We start from the raw sequence: 24,261 nt of genomic DNA on the forward strand, positions 1-24,261 counted from the left end.
CATTATCCATTACTTTTTATATTTCATCAGCATTACATACACTGTCTCAAACCACCTTGGGCTGACATTGTTCCAGATCCACATCTACAATGTAGGAAGAACACCACACCAGAAGCCAATTATTTGTGAATGGTACAAACATATTTTAATGTACAATTAAATAATTGGCAAAAATAACTAACTAGAAAAAAGAACAGACAAACAACCAACCAAACAAAAAGTAAAACTACTGATATCAGAACAATAGTTTTTGCTCCTCTCAGCAAGCACCAACATGTTAGCAAGAGAACGGTGGCCAAAACTAGGGACCAAAAAACTGTATGGTTGGTTTTCCAGTCCGTTTTAGAAAAAAAAAGAAATTGAGAAAAAGAAATTTAAAGATCAACGCAAATTTCCAATGGTTTGTACAATGAATCATAATCTATATACCTCTATATGCACTCATAAGACATTTCCTTAAAATGACATATTTCTCATTATTCCCAAAAAAGTGGGACGTATACGTTACGACAGCAGTGTCAAGTTGCATCAATACATCTTTGAAAAAGTGTCATTCAAATTCAACTTTTGAATTAGCTTCAAGTTTTTATTCTCAAAAATAAAATTAAATACATCTATAACAAATATTGTTCTCCTTGTCATTTATAAAATAAGTCTAAAGCCATATTGCCTCTGTTTTGTATTCATCCAGCACCCCTTTAACCAAGGAAAACAATCGTCATATCATCAAAAACACCAATCACTTGTAAAAACTCTCTCTTTACCACTGTCTTTGTGCACAGGATGGAGAATGACAGTCAGTGTTGGTTTATTACACACTAATGGAATCCTCGTAATGAAGTGCACATACAAAGGTACATCGGTGCTTCTCTGAATCACTCCTTATATGTATAAAAATCTCTCAGGTTGAGTCTTAGCTGCCCATAGTTCTTCAACTCAAAGGATCTTAAATCAAGATGAAACGTCTGTCCATTAACTCCATTCATATACATTATATATATTTTCAGTAATTTATTATCAGTTTTTGTTTATACATTAAGAAGATCACTTAAATCCCAAAGTTCAGAACACTAGAGACGCGTGTGAAGAGTCAGAATGATTCCTTGCTGGGTAGATGTGAGAGGAAAGAGAAGGACTTGGAATCAGAGATGTAGTTCCAGGTGATTATTTGCAAAATCACAAAATTCTGCATCAACATTTAGTCTCAGTAGAGTTCCCTGCACTGTCCTAATCACACCTGTTGTGTCACCAGGTTCCAGTACTGAGAAGAAGGGCATAGTGAAAACACATTCATGGGACGGGTGTATAAGGGTGGGAAAACTGCGACATGCATAGGACAAATATTTCCCATGCAACAAGTCATCAGAAAACACATACTCATTTACCAAACACTATCAAAACTTAATTTAAGCCCCATCCATCCCTCAAAAAAAAAAGCAGAGAAATAAAATAGAAAAAAGGAAAAAATAAAGCAGAATAAGAATATAAATTCTTCCTTTTATAATCAGGTTCTATCAATAACAAAAATATACTCTTCAAAAATCGTAGGTTCAAATATCATATGCCATACACTGTCAAAAACAAAAAAACAAGAAAATATCTATTAGCCAACAAAAAGAGCAGAGTAATAAATAAGTTATTACCAAAGCCATCATTTTCATAATCATTACACTGGTAAAAATAAATCTAATACGCTCCAAAACTGATGACATTCTTGACTGTGTCAAGGAAAAAGAAAACAAAATAGTCAACTTTGTTTAAGCATTTTGCTTTTTAATTTCATGCCACTTTTAAAATCTTAAAAAATGTCTATAAAAAAAAAAAAAAGGCAGACTTTCTTAACCACAAAAATATTTCTGGTCATATACCAAGAGGAAATATTTCCCATCCCTTAACCATAAACCATTTGAACACAAATGGCAAAAATATATTTATATATATATTTATATATTAACAGCAATAACTTACCATTCATTTAACTTAATTTGTTGACTTGCACATGTAGTATCTCCCATAGGAAGTTCAGTTCTTTTCAATTACATAAGAAAAATATTAAATAATAATACTATCGATGACAGCCTTTGTAAATCCTAGAATTGCTACCAAACCCTGGCAATCAGGACAGTTCTTTGAGCACTGCAACATTACATCAAATCTAACGAGGGATTCATATTCGACCCCATATCTTGGTTATTTGTCAGCATGTCATTTGTCCCTTGCCCATGCAAGGCTCCCATCCCACCTAGCTGTGAAAGCATGGCACCCTGGTCCATCGCATTAGCCTGTTGCTGCTGTTGGGATGTCTGCGGCTGTTGCTGTGGAGGTGGGGGTGCAACCATGCCTCCATGATGCTGAGGGAGATGACCTGGATGAGGGGAACCCGTCTGGGTCTGCGGTGAGATGCGATGGGGTGAAGGCTGGGGCTGCGAGCGAGGAGATGGACTAGAGTTTGGTGGCTGGGACTGAGGCCGAGGCGAAGGCTGGGGTGAGCGGACTTGGTTGCTTAGGGAATTGGACAACTGCTGGCCCTGCAAATGGGGAGACTGGGACATCTGTTGCTGGGGCTGTTGAGGGCTCATGGGATTGTGTTGAGCAGGAGATCCTCCTCCCAGGTGTGACTGTTGTTGCTGGAGGAGCCGTTGCTGCAGAGCTTGCTGAAGCATGACTTGAGATTGGGAACTAATTGGAGCCGACTGCATGTGTTGGTGCTGGAGTGGACCACCACCTCCAGGACCTCCATCAGCACCCTGGAGTCCTGCTAGAGCACCCTGCTGCTGCTGCTGTTGTTGTTGTTGTTGTTGTTGTTGTTGTTGTTGCTGCTGCATCTGAAGTTGCTGTTGTTGCAACTTTTGTTGCAGAGCTGCTGCAACCTGCTGATGGGACATAGACCCAGAGTAGTTTTGCTGGGGAACTCCCTGTTGTTGCTGGAGACCACCAGGCTGAGGTTGGCCAGGCTGCTGTGGGGGCAGTCCAGATTGCCCAAGATAACCCTGCTGCTGGTGTTGTTGAGGATGCTGGAACTGAGCATGGTTTTCCATTTGTTGCTGTTGCTGTTGCTGCTGCTGCTGTTGCTGCTGCTGCTGCAAATGCCGCCTCATCATTTCTCTGAACTGGGGGGAGATGTTAGACATGTTGGCACCCTGATTGGGCATAACACCTTGCTGCTGCTGTTGTTGCTGCTGTTGCTGCAGAGCTACTATTTGCTGTTGTTGCAAATTTCCACCCATTATTGACCGCTGTTGAAGTTGTTGCTGCTGCTGTTGTTGCTGAAGCTGATTCATTGGTATGGTAGTTCCTTGTGCCATATGCATACTTCCTTGATTTGTCCCAGAATTTACATTCATTTGCTGGCCATCAATGATTCCTGGACCTCCACCAGGTCCTCCTGGTACACCAGCACCTCCTGCTCCAGGCCCACCTCGACCAAGGTATCTAGGAACCCGCTGCCTGATAAAGGTTGCCATGAGCTGAGGGTTCGAACGTAGTATATTCAGGACTTGCTGTTGTTGATGGGGAGAGCTAGGTAACCTTAAGGTTCTTAGGAGGTCCTGTATGGCAGCCTGAGGGTGATTTCCAGGGCCAGTACCTAAAGGTGCCACCCCTCCTTGGCCCATCATACCCATTAAACCAGAAAGCCCTGGCTGCTGATGCTGACCAACTGGCTGCTGCTGCTGTTGTTGAGGTGCAACCATTCCTTGCAGACCCATTTGGTTCATAACTCCAGGTCTCTGCTGAGGCATACCAGGACCATTCCACTGCTGCTGTGGTGGCACCTGAAGTTGGGGTCCACCTTGCTGGCCCTGCTGTAACTGGACTTGAGGGAGCTGAGCCTGAGGTCCTGTCTGCTGCTGCATGCCTACTGTAATCATTCCCTGCTGCTGATCCATGTGAGTTCGAGCAACTGCTGCTTGTGTCTGGGGTGGCATTCCCTGAGGCCCACCCATTGCAGCTCCAGGATGGTTCATGCCCATCTGGCTTTGAGTTTGGGGACCCTGATGAAGGCCATGTGGAGGCATCATTCCAGGACCCTGGTTTCTTTGCAATATCTTTTGCTGAGCCATTTGCCGTTGAGTCTCTGCGACTCGTTGGATCTTCATGGCAATTTCTACAGCGGCAGGTGGGGGGCCAGGTTGCTGATGTTGCTGCATCACAGGCTGCCCTAGGTTTGACTGTTGCTGTTGAGGGAAGCCTCCTGGCACCATGCCTGGCTTTCCCACTGACTGAGGAAGTGGAGAGGAGCCTGGAGGTCTTTGCATATATGGAGGAAGGTTGTTGGCATGCTGAAGATGCTGAACTGATGTTGGCTGTTGCTGCTGTTGTGGGATCAGGGGCTGCTGCGGAGAGTTGATCATCCCACCATTTCCAGTCATTTGCTGGTATTGATGGGCCATCCCTGCCAACTGCTGCTGCTGTTGTGGTGGAACACCTCCAATGCCAGGTTGAGTCACTGGAGGCTGACACTGCTGAGTGGGCGTCTGTGGGGTAGGGGGTTGAGTGCTTGGTGTTGGTGTGCTCGGGCCAGTAGTACTATTGTTCCCAGGAGATGGCAGCCCACCATTGCCTCCTGGAAGCTGCTGGCCTGTCCTTTGCATGCTGGCCATTCTTCTACGCACCATCTGGGCCTGCTGTAGCCTGTGCTGGAGCTGTTGTTGCCGCAGTTTCTGCTTGATGTTGAGGCAGAATGGCACAGGGCACTTATTCTCTTGGCAGTGTTTTGCATGGTAACAACAGAGTGCGATGAGCTGCTTGCAAATAGGACAACCACCATTGGTTTTACGCTTGCAGCCTTTGGTATGTTGAATTACACGTTTCATTTTCTGACAAGATGGAAGTGAGCAGTTAGCATTGCGGCACTGGCAGGCATGCACCAGAGACTGGATGCACCGCTGAATACTGAGACGCCTTGAATCTCCAGGATTCTGCATTGAGGAAGAAGCCTGGTTGCCGCTTTCGTCATCCAACCCCAAGCCCAGTTTTTCCATCTTGTGCTCGTGACCTTTTGTATTGTAGCAAGTGATGCAGAGATCATAGTCCTGTGAAGTATAAGTCAGAATAATCATTATATAGTGTACTGGATGAAAGGACATTAATTACCAGGATTATTAAGAATGACTATACGTATAAATAGAGTGAGCAGACATCCTGTTTTTCCTGGTACAAATTTTGAATAATTGAGGATATCAGCTTTACACATAAAAATTCATAAAAATAAGGATATTCAATATGTGATCTTGTGCCATCTTCCCACCCTTCCCATTCTATAGTCCTCACCTCACAAACAGTGCAATGGAAACGAGTTTCAACATGGAGCTTGCACTCATTGCAGGTATAGACAAAGCGGTCCTGGCTCTGGTTATGCAGTTCCACCAACATGCACATGGTGCTCCATTTGGAGCGCCGCAATGAAGAAAACTCCAGGTGCTTATCCCGTGCAAGTGTTAAGAAGGCATCACGACCATCCATCAAATCACATGCCATCAAAGGATCTGGGTCAACAATGGGCAGGAGAGAATTGGAATTGGGTGCCGCAATCAATCGGATAACGAAGAACACCTAGAAAAGAAGAAAAATTGTTGAAATAATAATAATTAATTGATTAATTAATTATGCCAGAGCATATATTGACATTGTACAAAATATATACCAGGATGCCACCAAACATGAATTCAAACAAGTCTGATGATTGATTAAACAATCATATTACGGACAATGAATCAGGCTTTTAGTCGTCTTCATACCTCTTTGTGCTTTTCCATTGTGGCATAGAGTTTCTGTGAAAGGTCATTGGACACATTTGGCATGCCCGGCTTCTTTTTATTGGCTCGGCTTAAGCTGCTCTTGTTCTTGCTCGTCTTCTTGTTGTTCTTTTTCTTGGCATTTTTGCTGTCACCTTTTGTTGTCTGGAGAAACAAAAAGAAATGTTCACAGCTGTGTAAAAAAGCACTTTTAACAGGGGAACAAAACCTAATAAGCGAGAGCCTAAAGACTAACATCAACACTCTCATTGGATGTGCTGTTCTCCTCCCTCTTCCTTTCCTCCTCTTCTTGCTCTAGTTCTTTGATACTCTCTTCAAGCACATTGGGCCAGAAATCACCCTCAAAATAGGGCAGTTCTTTGGCACTGGTGAGGCGATCTTCTGTTGCTTGTTTGAAGATGTCCTGTAAATAAATAAACAAGACTTCAACATTTCTAGATCTCACTCTTGTATGCTGAAAACAAAAATAATAATTTTTTACAATAACATAAAAATGTCCAAATTGTACCTTGTAGTCATGCACGATGCGCTCAGCTACAGATTTATCCAGCATTTTCTTATACCACTCCTGCAGCCGCTTCGGCTTGGGTATCTTCTGGTCTGGAGGGTGACAGTGGAAGATGTAATCATCTCCTTCACTAGGAGGGCAGGCCCAGATGTGTCCAGTGGTAAACCTAAAAGAAAAAAAACCTGAAAGGTTTAACTAAGAATTTCACAAGGCAATAAAGTATGTGTACATCACTTATTTGTTGAAATCTGCTGAAACAGTAGGATAGAGAGTTATCATCTTACCCTTGTTTTTTGGCATAGTCCAGATATCCTAAAAGAATTTCATAGTACACACTTGTTCTCAGATAACGTGGCTGAAAGAAGTGGACACTGTCCAGGTAGGATATGTAAACCCGTCTAAAAGATGGGGGGAGGGAGAGGGGGGTTTAGAAGGAAACCAAACAGGCCCATCAAATTATAAAAAGCAGTTACAGATACCTGACCTTTGATTAGGGGGTGGACAATCTGAGCCATACTCTTGCACATGCATCCCAAAAAAACAGACATCAACACCATCCACCTCCTCAAACGCAAATAAAGCTTTCGTTCTGTATGGGAAAGACTCTGCCATCTCTCCACTATCCACAAACCTGTGAAAAGGAAAGGATGTCATTAAAATCCAAGCAGACAAACAAGTAATGACGACAATTATTACAAATTATAGGCCTGCCTCGGTTTTATAGCTTTACACTATACATGGGAGTAAACAAATGACAGCAAGAATATAAAAAAACAGGAAGTTTTTAAGGAACTATTCATGAAACATCCAGCAGTGTGAGTGTCTGGTCTTAATCTATCCGGTCTCACCTAGACTTCATTCCTGGTTTGACTTCCACCACTTTGTCTGAGACGTGAACAACACGAATAGTGACTTCACCAGATTCTGGGTGATTCTGTCGCTTCAGAAAGTCATTAAGCCGCATTTCCAAATAGTTGCCTAGTTTGGTCTGTGGAAGCCCTGAAGGACAAAAAAAAAGATTTAAAATGTCATTACTAATTGGATTATCAGTGAGAAGAAAACAGAGAAAATGGAATTACATACTTTTAGCAGCATATTTGTTCTCTTTACGGGTCTTGTTGGACTTCTTCAAACAGCCATCACACACAAAGCTAAATACAGGGAAATTAAAAGGAATCTTGGGGTTAGAAACAACAAGCAGATTCAGTAGACAGTTTCTTTGCAGAAAACTCACCCTGATGGCCATATAGTGTCATGGTGCAAAACACAGATCTGATGCATCTTACGACCACAATCCATACATTCCACAAATCTACAGAGAAAATGGGGATTAAAAAAAAAGTTTTATTCTTGAGAATTTTGATGAGAAAACAAAACTGGAATGAAGGTTATATGAACTTACAGCTCAGGGTCGAGCATGTCATTTTTCTTCCTTTCAAACTGATCCTTGTTGATCGATCTGAAAATACATGCAAATTGTAGCACTATTAAAACAAGAAAATGATTCTGCAAAATCAAATGGTGCATTTATGGTCTTGAAAAACCCCTTTACTTGTAAATGCCCTTTACATGGCAATTACTATGGCACTCGACTACATAATGAATTGTGGGTGCATTTACACTTAATTTTTGTGTAAGGATCACTGAAACCACATTCAGAGTAGGTCAGGGACAGATTATGACTAAAGTCAATGGGAGTAAATGCTTGTCCATATAACTTGTGTAGATGAATGAAGATATTAAATTAACAACAAAAAAATGAGTGCTTGGCAATTATAAAAAAAAAATTAAATCGCGGTTAATCACATTGTTATGCATGAAACTAATAATACATTCAAAAATAGTTTACTGTGCACTTTTTTTCATTTAAAAGTACTGCTTTATGAACAAAAGTGCAATAACATTTGATTTGCAAACACTTTAAACAAATATTGTTTACCTTTTACACAGTAAGAATTACACAGACACAGTTTTACACAGAATATTTATAGTAAATCTTAACTAACATTATAACATTAATGTAATTAAATTAAATATAAAACAAGGTATTTGTCACTGCCAGGACATTAAAGTTTTCATAGAAAATATTTATAGTTTGTTATAGAAAAGTCTCGATCATAACATTATAACAGGCATCTTCCAAGTAGAGACTTGCACAATCACGGGACCCAACGCAGCAGAGTGCAGCGCGGGACAACACTTGATGGGTGAGTAGAGAGCCATGTGTGCAGGATGTGGGAGAATAATTAGGGTGTGCTCACATTAGGCAATCTTAACCCTCATAGACTGGTTGGTTTGACTAGTGTGATTGCTCTGTTTAGCAGTCCCTGGCTCGGTTGGAAGAGGTGGGCAAGAGCGCGGTTCAGTATTAAGATCAGTGAGTGTGAGCACTTACCGCACCGGAGCACAGACCTTCTAATACATGGTGCATGATTGCGTGAATATTTACGAGCGGCAAAAGCGATAGATGTGTAAAGCAATATATTGTGAGAGAGATGTGTTACTGCGTCCCATACGACTCAAAATAATAAACCACCAGCTTAACAAAATGCACTCCACTGTGCGGAGCAAGTTGCTGTCGGAAGCTTCCTATTTTGCATTTATTAAGTCGTGATTCTCAAGTTCATTGCATTCTTTTCTGTTAAAAATAACACTGAACAGTGGTCTGTGAATATCATTTTTAGCCTAAATAACCCATGATTTGTCTGCATGTGTATTCAGAGTCAGTGAGCAACAGACTTTAATAATAATACAAATAAATTGCGTTAACGCAATAAAATTATTATCGGTGTTAATCAATTAATGCATTAACGCATTACTAAAAATATCTGTCAGTCTGACAGAATGATAGAAAATTTACTACATAGTCCATTTTTATCTATCGGTAAACTGTGTTAACTCTTGGTGTATGCCATTGTTTTCACAAGAACTTATACTGCAGACACTAGAAAAAAAAAAACAACAACTTGTTTTTCAATGCAGAAAAAGATCACACTGTAATAAGACACTGATTAAAAACAATGGAGAAAGAGAAGTCGCTTACGTTTGAGGCTGGGACGGGTCATCTCCCAAGGACACACTCTCACCCTGGATCTCATTGAAACACTTCTCACAGAAGTGATACCTGCCAGCAAGAAGCCCATATTTTGGTGAACTACACCATGTGCCAACACCACAGCCAATCACAGTGAGGTAACGAGGAGGTAGCCACCAATCAGTGCAGGACAAGGCAGGGCAGGGCAGACAGGCCAAAGGGGGAGTGCAGGACAGGGTCGTCGCCAGAGGAGCCAATCATGATGCAGGATTATTGGAGCAGGGGTTTTGAGCAGGGAGGGGTTTAGGTGCAGATGATTGGTCAGATGAAAGCAGGCGATAGCAGACACGACAAAAGTCATAGTACAGGGGGGGAGAAAAGGGTCGACAAAGAAAAACATTAGACGAGACAGGAAAGGATGAATAAGGAGGGAGACAACAACAGAGACAAGCAGAAAGCCAAAGCAAAGCACAGATTAGCATTTACATGTATAATGAGGAAAAACCATTACAGCAAAACAGGAGCAGAATCAATTGCGAAGGGTGTTCAGACTTATGGACACATGAGCACATTAAACACAAACAAAAAGACTGCAGCCACAAAGTCAAGCAAACAGGCATTTTAAAGGTGTCACTTTATAAAATAAGATTTGCTCCTTTCATGACACTGGCATTAATCAAAGTTGTATATTTTGAATAAATTTACAAGCAGTTATAGATATTAAATTACTGAAATAACTGAAAACCATGATAAGACATTAAAGGGTCATACCACGAGAAATACAACACTTTTATAAATTTTTATGTATGTATTGTGAAAACATTAACATAACCAACCACAATTTAAATTCAAGTAACAGAAATGGTGAAAATGGCCTTGTACAAAATAATTAGATGTGGCAGAAAAGGAGCACACTTTAAAATGCCAAGTATTTCACACACAGAATCTTACAAGGGACCGATTGGTGGAAAAAGGTGGGATAATAAGACACAACTGTGGTGCAATTGTCAGTTCACTTTATGCAGCCAGGTACAATGGGTGAAAAAAAGCCGTTTAACCTGTTTCACGTGCATGTGCATATGATAAATAATCATAACATGGGTCATTCGGGTATATATGTATGCTTGTGTGTCTGTTGATATTGGCCTCAGTTTTAGGTTCCTTACCTGTTCTGATAACTAAAGTAAGCAGCATCTCGTGGTATAGTGCATAGCTGCTTCCCATAGCAGCACAGAGTTTGGGGAGAAAACTCATACTGTGTGTGAGAGAGAGAGAAAGAGAACAAAAAAAGAAGCATTAGCCAGTGTCATGTTGGCAAAAACATGACAAATGTCTGTTTAAATGTTCGTAAATACAAATACATTTCAGGCATCTTTCAGATCAATATATTCTTGAATCTGTGCTATGACACAAAACCCAATGTTATGACTAACTCTACGGACAAGAAAACTAAGCTGGTTTGCTCAAAGCCTACACCATAACACCTATTACTGCATCAGCCCCAAACTCTTATTGAATCCGTCTACAAACAAAGAGGAAAGTATTGATTCATAGATCAAGAACCACCTCAACCAGTACAAACACTCCTATGCTCTCCAATGTACCTTTCTCCCACAACAGTAGCCAAGGCTCTGCATGACCGGGTCGATCTCCTGCTCAAACCCCTCCGCCAGCTTGGAGCAGTACTTGTAGACTCGTGACGTCTTGCGATTGTACAGCCAGGCGTTGTTGAACATGAGCCAGATGTCATCCACGTATTGCCACGGTTCTTGGTACTGGCCCGTGTCAAGCTTCCGTTTGATAGTAGACAAGTCCATGGGATTCTTCACAATGTCAAAATAGTCCTGCAATTTGTAAAGAGTGACAGTGTTAAATATTAGTACAAATATCCATCTACATGGGACAGAATTAACTTAATACTCATTTTCAGCATTTAGAAAATGTGTTTGAAATCCCAATCGCCAATCTCATGGGCATACAATATTAACATTTTAACAATGCAAAACTGCTTAAAAAAAAAAAAAAAAAAAAAAAAAATCACAGCCAATTATCCTTTAATAGTATGGCTATGTGAAACAAAAACCAGCCCTGTATTAAAATGGCTGTGAGCAGACAGCAGACGTACTGGTATTCCCAGTAGTGAAGGGTCCACAGGCTGGCGGAAGGGCAGAGACTCTGGGTCCTGGCGGTAAAGAGACTCCAGTGTGGGCATCAGGGCCTGCCTCAGCTCCTCTGGTTTAAAAACTGGTGACAAAGCAAGTAAAAGAAACTGGATTACGATACAATCAGTTCTTAAAATCCCTGACGCAACAGTGGCTCTTTAAGCTATAAGCTGTAAATCATCAAAAGTTCACCTATGGCATGCATGAAAATATTTGAAATCAACACTTCAGTCATTATTGATGGTGAGATTCAATGTAAGCAAATTATTAACACATCTGTTGTCAACTAGACAACCTTAGCAGCTAAAACACTAAAGTGGGTTCTGATCATACTTTTCTTTTTGTTAGGGACTCCAGAAGGTGAACTGTGTGATGCTGTAGACCCTGAACCTTCCTCCTCTTCTTTAGGCTCAGTCTTTATGTCTGGCTTTTTGTCCCCCCCAGCTGCAGCTGAAGAAGTCTCCATCGGCACACCATCGCTCGGCTCTTCTTTCTTTATCTGATAAGTTACCAAAAAAACAGTTGATCCACATGGAATACATTTTTTAAGAAAGAGGGGAAAATTAACATTCTTCAGACTTTGATTCTTGTTTAATGAAAATAAAACTTCCATTTCTTACCTCAGGCTTTTCCTCAGCTTGAAGGTCTTCTCGTTTGCCTGTTTTTCCACCTGTCATGCCTTCTTCATCCTCATCCTCATCCTCTTCTAGTTTCTGCTTGACCTCCACCTTAGGCTCAAGGGTGTTTGCGGAGTCTTTAAGACCCTTTTGAAATGATGTGTCCGCACTGCTGACGGAGGCAGGTGTAGCAGGCTGGCCATCCACTGGTAGAGAACCCTTATGAGACAACTATAAGACAGGAAAGAGGAAAACAAGGTCAAAAATTAAAGATCCAAAACTAAGGCCACCAGTGAAAATGTCACTGAAATTAAATAATTATGTACATTTAAATTTTTCTTGATAATAACAGCTTGATAATGAGTGCCATAGTTCTGAATCTGAACCATAACGTGTAATTGAATTTAAGATGGACAGAAATTTATAAAATTAGAAACATTTTTGTGCATTTTTCTAAGCATTTCTGAATATTTCAGAAATTGTTGAATGGGCAAGACTTTATAAATGAGGCCCCAGCAGTACTCACTGGAGTGCGGGGGTGCTGGCTGGCATTTGGCGTAGAGAGGCCACTATGAGACACAGCAGGAGAAGTTCCTCCCAATGGCTGCTGCTTAGGCTGCATGGCACTGTCAGAACTAGCGGACAGAGGTAACTGCTGCTTACTGCCGCTCGTTGCTAACTGGGGTAGGCCGGGTGTGTGAGGCTGGGGTGTCTGAGAGCCCGGCGTGGGCGTGGGTGTGGGTGTGCGGCTATGAGCTGGGGAAGGAGAATTCTGGTGGAAGAGTGGGCAGTGGTTGATGGACTGTGTTGGGGTGGACGATGGAGGGACCCCACTCATGCTGTTGGGACCCAGAGAGCCCACTGAAGACCCGCTGCCTGCCCCTCCAGCAGACCCAGGCTGGGCTAAAGGACTGCCGATGGGTAAAGATGATAAAGTAGGCATTTGCCCCTGCTGATATATATATATAAAAAAATAAAAAAAGATTAAACACTGAGAATGCATTCATGATGCAGTTCAGAGCAAGTAGCATATATGATGCATTGCGGCGCTAGAATGTTAAATGACTACGACTAGGATCACGCTTGATCCGTGAAATACAGGAACTCATACTTGGATTGTACATTAAGAATCTTATAAATCTCAGAGAACATCTATGCTCTCTTACTTGAGTAACAGTGCTGTCATTTCCTGGGTGTGCCATGTCAACAGATCCAGCACCAAGAGCAGGATTTGAACCTTGAAACTGTCCAGTTTGCATGTACTGATTTTGCATCTGTGCAACATTTGGCTGTGGCATCCTCACACTGCCCATGCTTCCCTGAAACAGCCAAAACATTCAGCATTTAGAAGAAATATTTTGTGCACACATAAAACAAACTTTAATCATAAAACTACAAAAAGGATCACTTCCAGTGACAGTAATGACCTGGTTAAGAGGTGTGCTGAGTGGAAGAGGAGGTGTAGATCTCTGGCCCATCGATTGCATTCCAATGTGGTTCCCAAAGGGATTCATGCCTACAATGCACAGAGAAGTAGAGAAAATTTATAAATGTACATTAAAATACAGTAATATTGTCAAATATTAGAAATAAAACAATATATTTTTATTTGAATATATTTGAAAAAGTAATTTATTCCGGTGATGGCAAAGGTGAATTTATAGCTGGCATCACACCAGTCTTCAGTCTTAATATTTTGTGGAAATCGGGAAATATTTCTTCAGGATTCTTTGATGAATTAAATTAAATTAAATATAAACTTGCTGAATAAAAGTATTTCTTAAAAAAGAATAAATAAAAAGAATAGAAATAGTAAAGATAAATATTTAGAATATCTTAGAAAACACATGTGTGTGTGTGTTTGTTTTGCTCCTTTCACACTGCACGTTGGACCTGCAAAATTGCCAGAACATTGCCGGGTCACCTTCTGTGTGAACGCAAACACTTCCCAGGATTGATTCCAGGATTGATCCCGGGTCAGAGACCTAGTAACATTGCCGGGTTCAGTCCCAGAACGAGCGTTGTATGAACAAAAGCCAGAACTAATGCCGTAAAGGGTGTGTCGTAGTGATGACACACGTTATCGTGCAACTTTTTTACAAGGTGTTTTGAAGGCAGATCAACGTTCGCAGTGAAAAAACTGTGTGCAAACTGTTATGAAGCAAAGATCAGTTAGTTCCTCACTGACGCTGAGATCGTTCGCCAGCTTCAGTGAAAGTTAACGTGCCTAACGTTTTCGACTCATTACATGTCACATCCTGATGTCACCGGTCTTTATGGGATCTTTACGGGTTGTGTGTGAACGTGCCCACATATTCCAGGTAATCACCGGGCAGTGTGAAAGTAAAATCTAGCGACCTGGGAACAATTGCAGGGACACATTACCCGTGTATTTTCCAGAATCGCAGTGTGAAAGGGGCTTTTGAGTGTTTACAGATTTAGATATCCAGGTGGGAACTTAAACGTGAATAAACACAGCTTATAAATCATACATATTACATTTTTATGAGAAAGTAAAACGCACAAAGTTTCCCGTGATGGGTAGATTTAGGTGTAGGGTTGGTGTAGGGCGTAAAAAAAAACGGTTTGTACAGTATAAAAACCATTATGCCTATGGGGAGTCCCTACAAGTATAGCTAACCATACATATGTGTGTGTGTGAGTTGAGAGTGATGCAGACCAGCAGCATTCTGCATCCTGTTCATCATCTGGTTTGGACCAGTAGGCCGCACCACTGAAGGATCCGAGAGAGGGCCATCTTCAGGTAGAGGGGCACAACAAGAAAATGTAAAGATCTTAAGTTATGAAATTGCTTGACAAGAGCAGTTTTCTGTTCTGTTGGCATTGTTTGGGTAGGAGACATTTAAAGGCTTGTCCCTTTGTTTAAGAGCAAGTAGTTTAGTTACAATTTACCAGCTAACTGGTCGCAAAGAGAGACAATTTTGGTGGATGAGTACTCACTAGGAGGCAGTCCTGTGGGTGGCCCTGTCTGACCAATCCCAGTGGGGGGCATACCAGGCTGAGTGGGCATCATGCCCTGCTTCTGTAACCGTGTCCTTCGCTTCTCTTCCAGTTCCTTCTGGATCTTATAAATCTTCTCTGCCAGCAGGTGATAATACTCCGCCTGAAAGTGACATAAATCAGCGATTACAACAATAAACACAAATCATTACAGCCAACAAACACAATATACTCACCCTGCTGTTAGCGGACTCATACATATCCCCCTCAACTTTACGTGCATAGGCCACTAGATTCTCCATCCGCCGGTCCTTCAGTGCAGCTGGGTCTGGAGTGGGAAAAATGGCCTGGACTCTGCAGAAATAGAACAGCAGCAAGGGGCATGGAAATTAACATTAAATTAATATCTGAAGCCTTTGCTTTCACTGGTTATTTATTGGTAAATATTATTATGAAGCACTTATTCCTCCACTGTGATTTTTTTTTTTTTACATTTTATTGCCATACTAGCATCTACGGCCATTTTCATGGCAAGATCAATGTATTTTAAAATAGATAAATAGCAATAACACTCTAGTAATGAAACACAACAACTGACAACCAACTCCAATGCAACCAATTAAAAAATGTTAATGTGACTTCTTCAGGCATAATTTTTCACAGCAGTGTACAACTTACAGTTTGTGCACCAGGTGGCTGCGTAGATCCTGGGTGATGTCCTCGTGCCAGCTCTTCCTCATAACACCAGTGGCAGCTGGGTTGGCCACAGGCATAGACCCCACTCCGCCCACAGCATTGTCATTCATCAGACTGGGGAAATGGGAGTGAAAACAAATGAGGACCACTCTCTGTTTATATATGAACTCATCAAAACTGACAGACACCTGCTGCTGCAGACTACTAGTACTGTGAGATTTTAAGAACATCTGAATGTGGAGAAGTGAATGGTGATTAGTTACACGAGGGTTCTTTACCTCTGCGCGGTCATGTTCAGATGCAACATTGTATCCTGGAGAAGGCTAGCTTGCTGATTCTGAGACTGACCACCCAGTGCTCCATTTACTCCCATGGAATTTGTTCCTATAACAAGAAAAATCACAAGAAGAGGTACCATCATTTCCAAGTATAGTGAAGATTTTTGTGCTAATGAAGGCTGCATTTCTTTGCTCAAAAATATTTAAAATAAATATATAGTAATATACTATAACAACTTCTATATATTTCTATATATCTAATATTTCTATTTTAATATTTTAAAATGTCATTTATTCCTGTGATGGCAAATTTATATTTTTGTGGTAACTGAAGTACTTTAAGGATTTTTTTAAATAATAAATAAAGAAGTCTTTGACTTTTGATCAATTTAACATCCTTGCTGAAGAAATTAATTTCTTTAGAAAACAAAAAACAAAAACACACACCTTACTGACCCCAAACTTCTAAATGGCAGTGTACAAAAAAAAATAAATAATAATAATCTGGAAAGTATTGTCCAAATCAAATTTGAAGCCTGTTTGTCATTACCCATTGTGTTTACTGCGCGTTGTGTTTGTTGGACAGGCTGAGGGGAAGCCTGATTTCCCTGGTACGTAAGGCCCAGCGCTGCGTAAGCCCTCTCGATGGAGCTGGGGTCTATCTGCCCTGGGGTACTGAGATGGGGGGCACTGGGTGGACCACCAGTTACATTACCCAAAGAAGAACTCAATCCCACACCCCCAGTACCTAGGAGAGCTGAAATCATTTGGAGACAAAAAGCAGAAATAAAATCAAAATAAATGACAGTTTCCATCGAAATCTGAAAATAGAAATGCGATTGTTGAAATATCTTATTTTGCAACACTGAAGACAAACAGAAAAACATGACAAGGTTACAAAGTAACTTGAGATGTATGAAACAGCAAGTTTTGTATTACTACACACACTCACTCTGTTGATTCCTCTTGTCCCCTGCGTTTTTCAGTGGTAGACATACAGGACAGTCATGCCGCGTGCAGTTCTTCCAGTGAGAGATGATCTGTCTGGATGAGGCACAGTGCGCCACTAGAAAGCAATAAAAACACAAACCTAGTATTAGTAATAGTGCCATGTTGTATAAATTGGCAAAACTGCTGAACAGCAGAACCAAAAGTGGCACATTGTTTCAGTTCTGTACAGTTTATACAATCACCTTGGCAAGATTTGCCAGCCTGGCAGTGCGTCATGTGGTTGAGGACGTTCTTCATGGTGCGACAATGGGGCAGGCTACACTGCCGTACTTCCCCATTGGCCTGCTCCCTCCGCTGGCACTTGTGGGCATGGAGCAAAAGCACCAGCTGCTGCTGTATGAGTTTGCGCTTTTCTGGGTCGGCTGCTGGAGGAACTCCTCCCACCGCTGTTGCAGACATGGCTGATGGAGCGGATCCGGGCCCGAGAGCTCCTTGGGCGTTAGGCACCATGCCGGCTACTCCTGCGCCTCCGGCAACACCTGCTGGGGAAGGCTGGGAAGCCTGCTGTGCAAAAATTAAAAACAGACATTAAGTTATTTTGTTGATTTCATTAAAATTAGTCTAAAATCTACATGACTGAACACAAACCATGCCAGGTAAGCCCTGCACGGGCTTCTTGTCGAGGTTAAACTGGGCCGGACTGTTGGGGAGACCTGGTTTGTTCTGGAGCTGAGAGGCCAGCGCTGCAACACCCAGACCCTGACTGGCAGGCTGACCATACGGGCCTCCATAGGGGCCTGAACCTGCATTCATCCCCATCTGCAACAAACAGACAGAGAGAGATGAAATGAAAATGCTTCTACTGTATACACAATGCGGACAAAATCTTGGAATCCAGTCATAAAAAGGGAATTTACTGTACATCGATATCAAAATTTGGAAGAATACATCAAAGGAGGACTGAACGTTTAATCAAACTGCAATATGGGCTAGTGTCTGTGTCCGCACAGTTGAGTCTTCACACTAAAGCATGCGTGATGCTAGTGGTGTTTTCAGCATCTGCCTCAATCTTGATCTCAAGAGCTGCACTGCCTATTCACTTTATTGCATTTTAACATTTCATTTGATAAAACTATCGTCAGACACACATAGCACATAGGTCTTTACTAGAAACCCCAAAATAAATGTTTGGTTTAATTCAATTAAATTATGATAATATATTACTGTATTATATACAGTAACACGTACTTCGCAAAGTAATAATAATACAGCTTACTAAAATATTACGTAAGGAATGTCACTATTTTCCACAGATGATTTCATCCTTTAACTTAAACAGTTAACCTGTTGTACAGCTCTTTGATTGTGGAGAAATATTTCTTTCTGCAAAGTGCTGTACAACAGGTTTAGTGATTCAATCATTTATTTGATTACATTTTAAAAGATTAAAATAATTGTTCAAGGTTTCTAAAGTTATGTAATTACCAACGGCTTTGATAATAAATGTATATTAAATCATAAAACGGAATCAAGAAAGTTAAAAGACAACACAGCAACACAAAATCTCCTGGGGGGGGGGGTTACTAATATCATAGGGTACTAATAGTAAAATAAATGCATTTTAATTGAATTATTTATTAAACTGTACATTTTTTATGAATTCAGCAAAGAAATTTGAATTTGGGAAAAATTAAGATTTTATGCCCTATAAAAGATATGAGAACATAAGGTATTTGATAAGGGATTATGATATTTATTTATTCATAATCATGTATATTTTAAGCTGATTATAAGGATCTGACTGTTAAGTACAAATCTACATTCTGTGAGAAAAACATTCACCTTTCCAAGTCCAGATCGCCATGTGCTTCAAATGAGAAAGCTACTTTTAAAATTAAAGTTGGCATATAACAGTTTTGATCATCTTTCTTCTCTATAGTAATCTATATCATGGTAAAACACAAACAGGAAAAAAAATGTAGGCAGACTAGAGGCTTGATTTTGTCCATATGGAATTTATTTAATTGCTGCGATCTCATGAGAATAACAGGCTGCTGGAAAGGAGGGATTATTACCCCAAAAAGCTGTCGTCATTTGGCTATAATTTATCATCTTGAATGTATCTGTCCAATACTGAAACTTAAAATAAAATGACATTTACCTTGTTCATTGCTCCAGGCTGCTGTGCCCTCGGTCCACCCTGACCTCCTACTGTCTGCTGCTGTTGAAGAGCTTCTGCTAACAAGTTACTGCTGCTGCCCATGCCTGGATTGTGATGTCCTATTCTGGGTGACCCGTTCAACATCTGCGCTCCCAGCGTGTTTTGCTGCTGAGGCATGGGTCCTCCTGGCTGTTGCTGTCCATTGCCTTTCTGAAGTCCGGGCATATTCCTGTTCATGTTGCCCACCATCCCTGCCATCTGCTGTTGTTGCATAAGCATGGCCTGCTGCGGGGAAAGATGCTGCTGTCCTTGCGGGCCCATGCCTTGAGTACCTGGAGAAGCCTTCATACTCCCAAATACACCCATTGAGGCTCCTGCTGGGCTACCCACCGCACCCTGCTGCTGTGCTGCAGATGCGGATCCATGCCGGAGGAGTTCTGAGAGCTGCTTGTGTTTGGCCGCTGCATCCTGGCCACTGGACACAATTCCTCCGATGGCACCGCCCCCACCGCCCAAATTGCCATGCAACTGGCCGAGGTCCCCTCCATTTGCTAGACTCAGCTCAGAGGAACTTATCAGCTCATCTGGAAGGTCATGCTCCAGGTCAAAAAGCGAGCCAAAATCTGTAGCAGGAAATGAGAATTTAGAAAACAAAATTAATGATGAAAAACAAAATGCAATATATTCTGGTCTTGGGATAGATTCAGTGATATACTAAACGCTGTACTAAAATTGCATTGCAAAAACACATATCTCTAGACCTTACGTATTTTTCCAATCCACTGACTTTACACAAAATACACAAACACATTATGTTAATGGCCCCTAAATCAGTTTACAATGTCAGTAAAGTAAAGGCATGTTCACACACCATGGCTGATGGAGTCCACAAAATAGCTTTAACAATAATGACACTATAATATTGTTGGAAATGCTTTCAGAAAAAAAAGTGTCCAGCTAAAGAATGATAAAAAAAGAGCTAGACGTAACTACAGCATACACTCGTTATAAACACAGTTATTGTGCATTGGTGTGAAAGCTTTATAACTATTGTTATAGTTCTTGGTGAGCGGCCTTTCACATAATATTACATATGAAGTTAAATGGCCTCCAAAAATTCTTCAGAAGAGACCTCGGTATGAGATTGAAGAGACCACCGTGACCACTTTCTATCAACATATTATGAAAACACAGTTTGTGATTTATTCATTTGTACGTCAGAAGTACATCATAAAACTGAGTGTAATGAAATTGGCATGTCCTGTCATCACTATGTAAAGCTGTCATTCGATCTGAAATGATGTGCCAAACACTTCCACAGCCACTTGGCTGGATAACTGACAGCTGTGTTTATTAATGACTATCTGAAATGGCTGGCTGTGGTTTTTGACAGGAAGCCAAACGCAGATGATTGCATGTTGTTGAATTAGGATGTAATTTTTTAGGTAGTCGCTACTTAGACTCTGTAGTAAATAAAAGTTATTTGCTGGTGACACTTGCTCATTTTAAAAAATAGAATGCATGTTTTTTTTAATGCATGTAATTTCCAAACAAGGGTACATTTTATTGATATAAATGTATATACCTCCTCGTCTGACAAATCAGCTATTGGTTAAACTGGTGGAAGTGGTCAAATTGCTTCAGAAACTGCTGGTCTTACAAATGAAGTGAAGCAGCCGTGATGGGGGCCACACATTAACTCCACAGACAAAACAATTGGATACTGAGCATATTTTGTATAAAAACGCTAGACTCGGATGCATTCACATTTAAACAACGCAATAAACTCCCTTTAGTATCAAAACTGCATCAAACTCGAATTTGAACAAAAGGTTGAAAACATTAGAGACATCAACAAAGAAACGTACTTCGCTATTGAAGATACGTTCAAGTATAATAACTCGAACCTTTAACGTTCAATAAGAAACGACAGGACACTTATGTGGTAATGATTCGTATTGCTAAGCATTAAATGTGTTTAATGGTTTGTTTTTAGGAGACAGGCTCGTCAGTTGTGTTATGGCTGAACAATGGAAATCAAGATCCGAAAGAAAAAAATGACCGACGCACTAAAAGGCTATTTGAAACAGCAAGCTAACTCACTCAAACACAACACAAGTGCACTGGTATCACAAACATATCACACAAACATTAAGACTCTTTCATTCAAGCTCCATAAACAAGCAAATGAATTAAACTAACCAGTGAAAAATCATCCGGACATTAAAATAATGAGGAATTTGTTGATATGCATCTAACATTAGCTAACAATGCCTTGGAGTTGTTGTGCGGGCCTTCAGCATCAGTCTGTTATTAGCTGACCAGCTAGCTAACCAATATGAATTCACATTTATTAACATTAAAAATAACAGAAAAATATATGTCGAGTAAAACAAAGAGGGGCCGCGGCTAACGTTTGTGCTCGCTGCACATGGACAGTTTGTGAAAACAACTGTGTTCAAGTGCACTCAGAAAGTTTTGAAGTTGATTGACACACAGTTTAGCCAATTTATGTTACTGTCGATTACGTTACTAGGAAATCAATAAGTACTGATGAAATGTGAATACTAGGCTCTTAGCAGCTATTAGTAGAATTTTAATTATGAATACTTTTTTATATAACGTTACATTATTATACATCTTATCTGAAGAAGTGATCCAAACACTTTGCAAGTGGGAACTAAACCAGAAACAGGCGCTTTACAGAAAAAATAAATAAATCCCACTACTGTCATTGCCACTGTAGATCCAATTTATTTTTCACCATTTACAGCAGCTGACACCAAGCACAGACTCGCCGAGAGAGAGCAGCGTGCAGCCGCTGTGACTGAATCCCAACATCGACAGAGAAGCGCTAATGCTAAGCTAGCTGGAGTGACAAGCTAAAGCTATCTCGTGCGGATACGCCGTTAGCTTGCCAAACTAGCCTGACAACAAAACTAAAAAGAAAATCCCATTCCACGCTTAAAGACTCGTTGTGCGTGGCTAAGCCGAAAACAAGCAACCAGTAATTAAAACATCTCAGTATCGTAAAAATTAAACGAAATACATAGTTACCGTTTCCATCGCTGGCCGAGGCAGATAGCGCCGGGGAGGACAGTTTAGGCCTCTTGGCTGAAGGCGGGCCAGACTCCAGAACGTTCTCGGCCATATTTTTTAACGAATTAAAATATATATCCTCGGAGATAGGCGCCTAAGCCTATTTGTAATCATCGAATTTAAAAAATATCACTTTTAAAAATATGACATTTCCCCCTCCTTTTTAGGGACGAAGGGGGGGAAAGTCCCGTGTACAAAATACTCCTCTTTCCTGGGTTCGCCTCTCGATTTCAGCTTCGGCGGATCAACCCCCCTCACCAGCCCGAGTTTTGTTCTTTATACAGTTCTGCAAGCGGAGGAGGAGGTAGGGGGAGTCGGCTCGGCAAGAAAGGATAAAAAAGACGCTCGCAGCGGCTCGGCAACTCATCCAGTCCGGTCAAGAGTTAGAGAATTGAGCGATGATATGTTTGAAATGATTTTGCTCGTCTGCCACATCTGTTCGCTACATAGGTGTGTTTTGTAGAATGTCGTACCGTCATGTTAATATCAAATGGTATCAAAAGTTCAAATTGAGCCAAAATATGAACTTTATTTTCTTTCTTGGTATCTAAAAAATTTCTGAAAATGTTAGCACAGAATTATTATAGAATTATTATATTAAATTTGTTGTAAAAAAATAAATAAAATAAAATAAAAATAATACAAATTCACATTGTTTTATGTCGGAATTTTACTGGGAAATGTTCTTAAATTCAAGCAGTAATTGAAATCTAAATCAAATCAAAAACTGGAATAAATAACCTGCAATATCCCACTATAATGAGCATTTTAACTTATTAGACACTATGCACAAAACCGTTAAGAAGTGATTTAAGAATCACATTTGATTTTTATTTATGTAAGAATTGCATGCAGTGGAATATGAATTACAATTTTTAACTACAACTATACAACTGTCAATCAGTTGTTTTTTTTAATTGCATTCATTACACTAGAAATTAAAAATGGCTAATTTAGAAAATATTAAACCATTATATGTTGTGGGCCTACTCAAAAAAGTTATATTGCATGACCGCTATATGACACCTAAATTGTAAATTGTTTGAATAAAGATAAATGTTTTCCATTAATAAAGGTACATGTTTTACATTAATATTTAACACAGATTGCCATTTTTAATTATTATCTAATTTATTTTAGTGTCAAATTACTAAAAATACCTTTTTAGATTAGGCCTCAATTGCTTATTGGCTGTAGCCAGTATTTTTCAGTATGTCGTTCTTTTGAAAGAGTTTGGAGTGAAAATGTTCTCTGGCGCTTCATTTTTATAAAGCAGTTTGCTATTGATAAATTTATTAACATTTTGTAAGCAGTGCTAATTTAGCAAAATGTAGCACATTTAAGCAGTTCATGGTTATTACAATTTTCATTAGATGAAAGGAAGAAGTGCTTAAATATAGACCCAACAATGTGGCTAAGCGAATCAATATTTTGGAAGCTATAGAACAGTTATTCACACTCCCAAAGGACTTTAAATATCGCCTCTGAGGCTGGCAGTCTATAATTAAAATCAATACATTATTATTAAATTCGGATTAGACAGAGATATTAATTATTAGACCAAAAAACGACATAAAATCTAGTAGTCTACAGTTTGCAACTAGACGGATGTACTGTTACTTCCTCTACAGTCACAAATCTGGGTGTTATATTAGACAGCCACTTGTCTTTTGAAAACCATATTTCCGATGTTACAAAAACTGCATTCTTCCATCTTAGAAACACTGCCAAGCTACGAAACATGTTACCTGTTTCTGATGCAGAAAAGCTAGTGCATGCATTCATGACCTCTAGACTGGACTATTGTAATGCACTTCTAGGTGGTTGTCCTGCATCTTCAATAAACAAGCTACAGGTCGTCCAAAATGCAGCAGGTAAAGTCCTTACCAGGTCAAGAAAATATGATCATATTACCCCAATTTTACAGTCTCTGCACTGGCTACCTATTAAGCTCTGTATCAGTTACAAAATATCATTACTTACCTATAAGGCCCTAAATGGTTTAGCTCCTGCGTACCTAACTAGTCTTCTACCACGT

General features: G+C 40.3%; 1 protein-coding gene across 6 annotated transcripts; it reads right to left on the minus strand.

The window, feature by feature from the left end:
* Positions 1–119: 119 nt before the first annotated feature.
* On the minus strand, positions 120–22,675 carry ep300a (EP300 lysine acetyltransferase a). 6 transcript variants are annotated; one of them, XM_026276732.1, is made up of 32 exons: positions 22,182–22,675; positions 19,125–19,747; positions 17,612–17,782; positions 17,206–17,527; positions 16,959–17,078; positions 16,563–16,769; positions 16,013–16,118; positions 15,717–15,848; positions 15,275–15,392; positions 15,039–15,201; positions 14,758–14,835; positions 13,505–13,593; positions 13,244–13,396; positions 12,604–13,029; positions 12,081–12,308; positions 11,794–11,959; positions 11,424–11,542; positions 10,903–11,142; positions 10,465–10,553; positions 9,308–9,418; positions 7,667–7,723; positions 7,499–7,576; positions 7,348–7,415; positions 7,113–7,263; positions 6,749–6,895; positions 6,549–6,662; positions 6,265–6,430; positions 5,992–6,159; positions 5,739–5,900; positions 5,272–5,553; positions 3,256–5,033; positions 120–3,084 (listed from the first exon to the last, which is right to left on the minus strand). In XM_026276732.1, the coding sequence occupies exons 1-32, from the start codon at positions 22,273–22,275 to the stop codon at positions 2,145–2,147; spliced, it is 7,866 nt and encodes a 2,621-aa protein (XP_026132517.1). In that variant the 5' UTR covers positions 22,276–22,675; the 3' UTR covers positions 120–2,144. The 6 variants fall into 6 exon arrangements, with proteins under 6 accessions (XP_026132517.1, XP_026132514.1, XP_026132513.1 ...); XM_026276729.1 differs by having other exon boundaries at positions 120–5,033; positions 17,206–17,524; XM_026276728.1 differs by having other exon boundaries at positions 120–5,033.
* Between the last annotated feature and the right edge of the window lie 1,586 nt (positions 22,676–24,261).

Source organism: Carassius auratus, chromosome 12 (genome assembly GCF_003368295.1).
Source record: "Carassius auratus strain Wakin chromosome 12, ASM336829v1, whole genome shotgun sequence".
Lineage (NCBI taxonomy): Eukaryota > Metazoa > Chordata > Actinopteri > Cypriniformes > Cyprinidae > Carassius > Carassius auratus.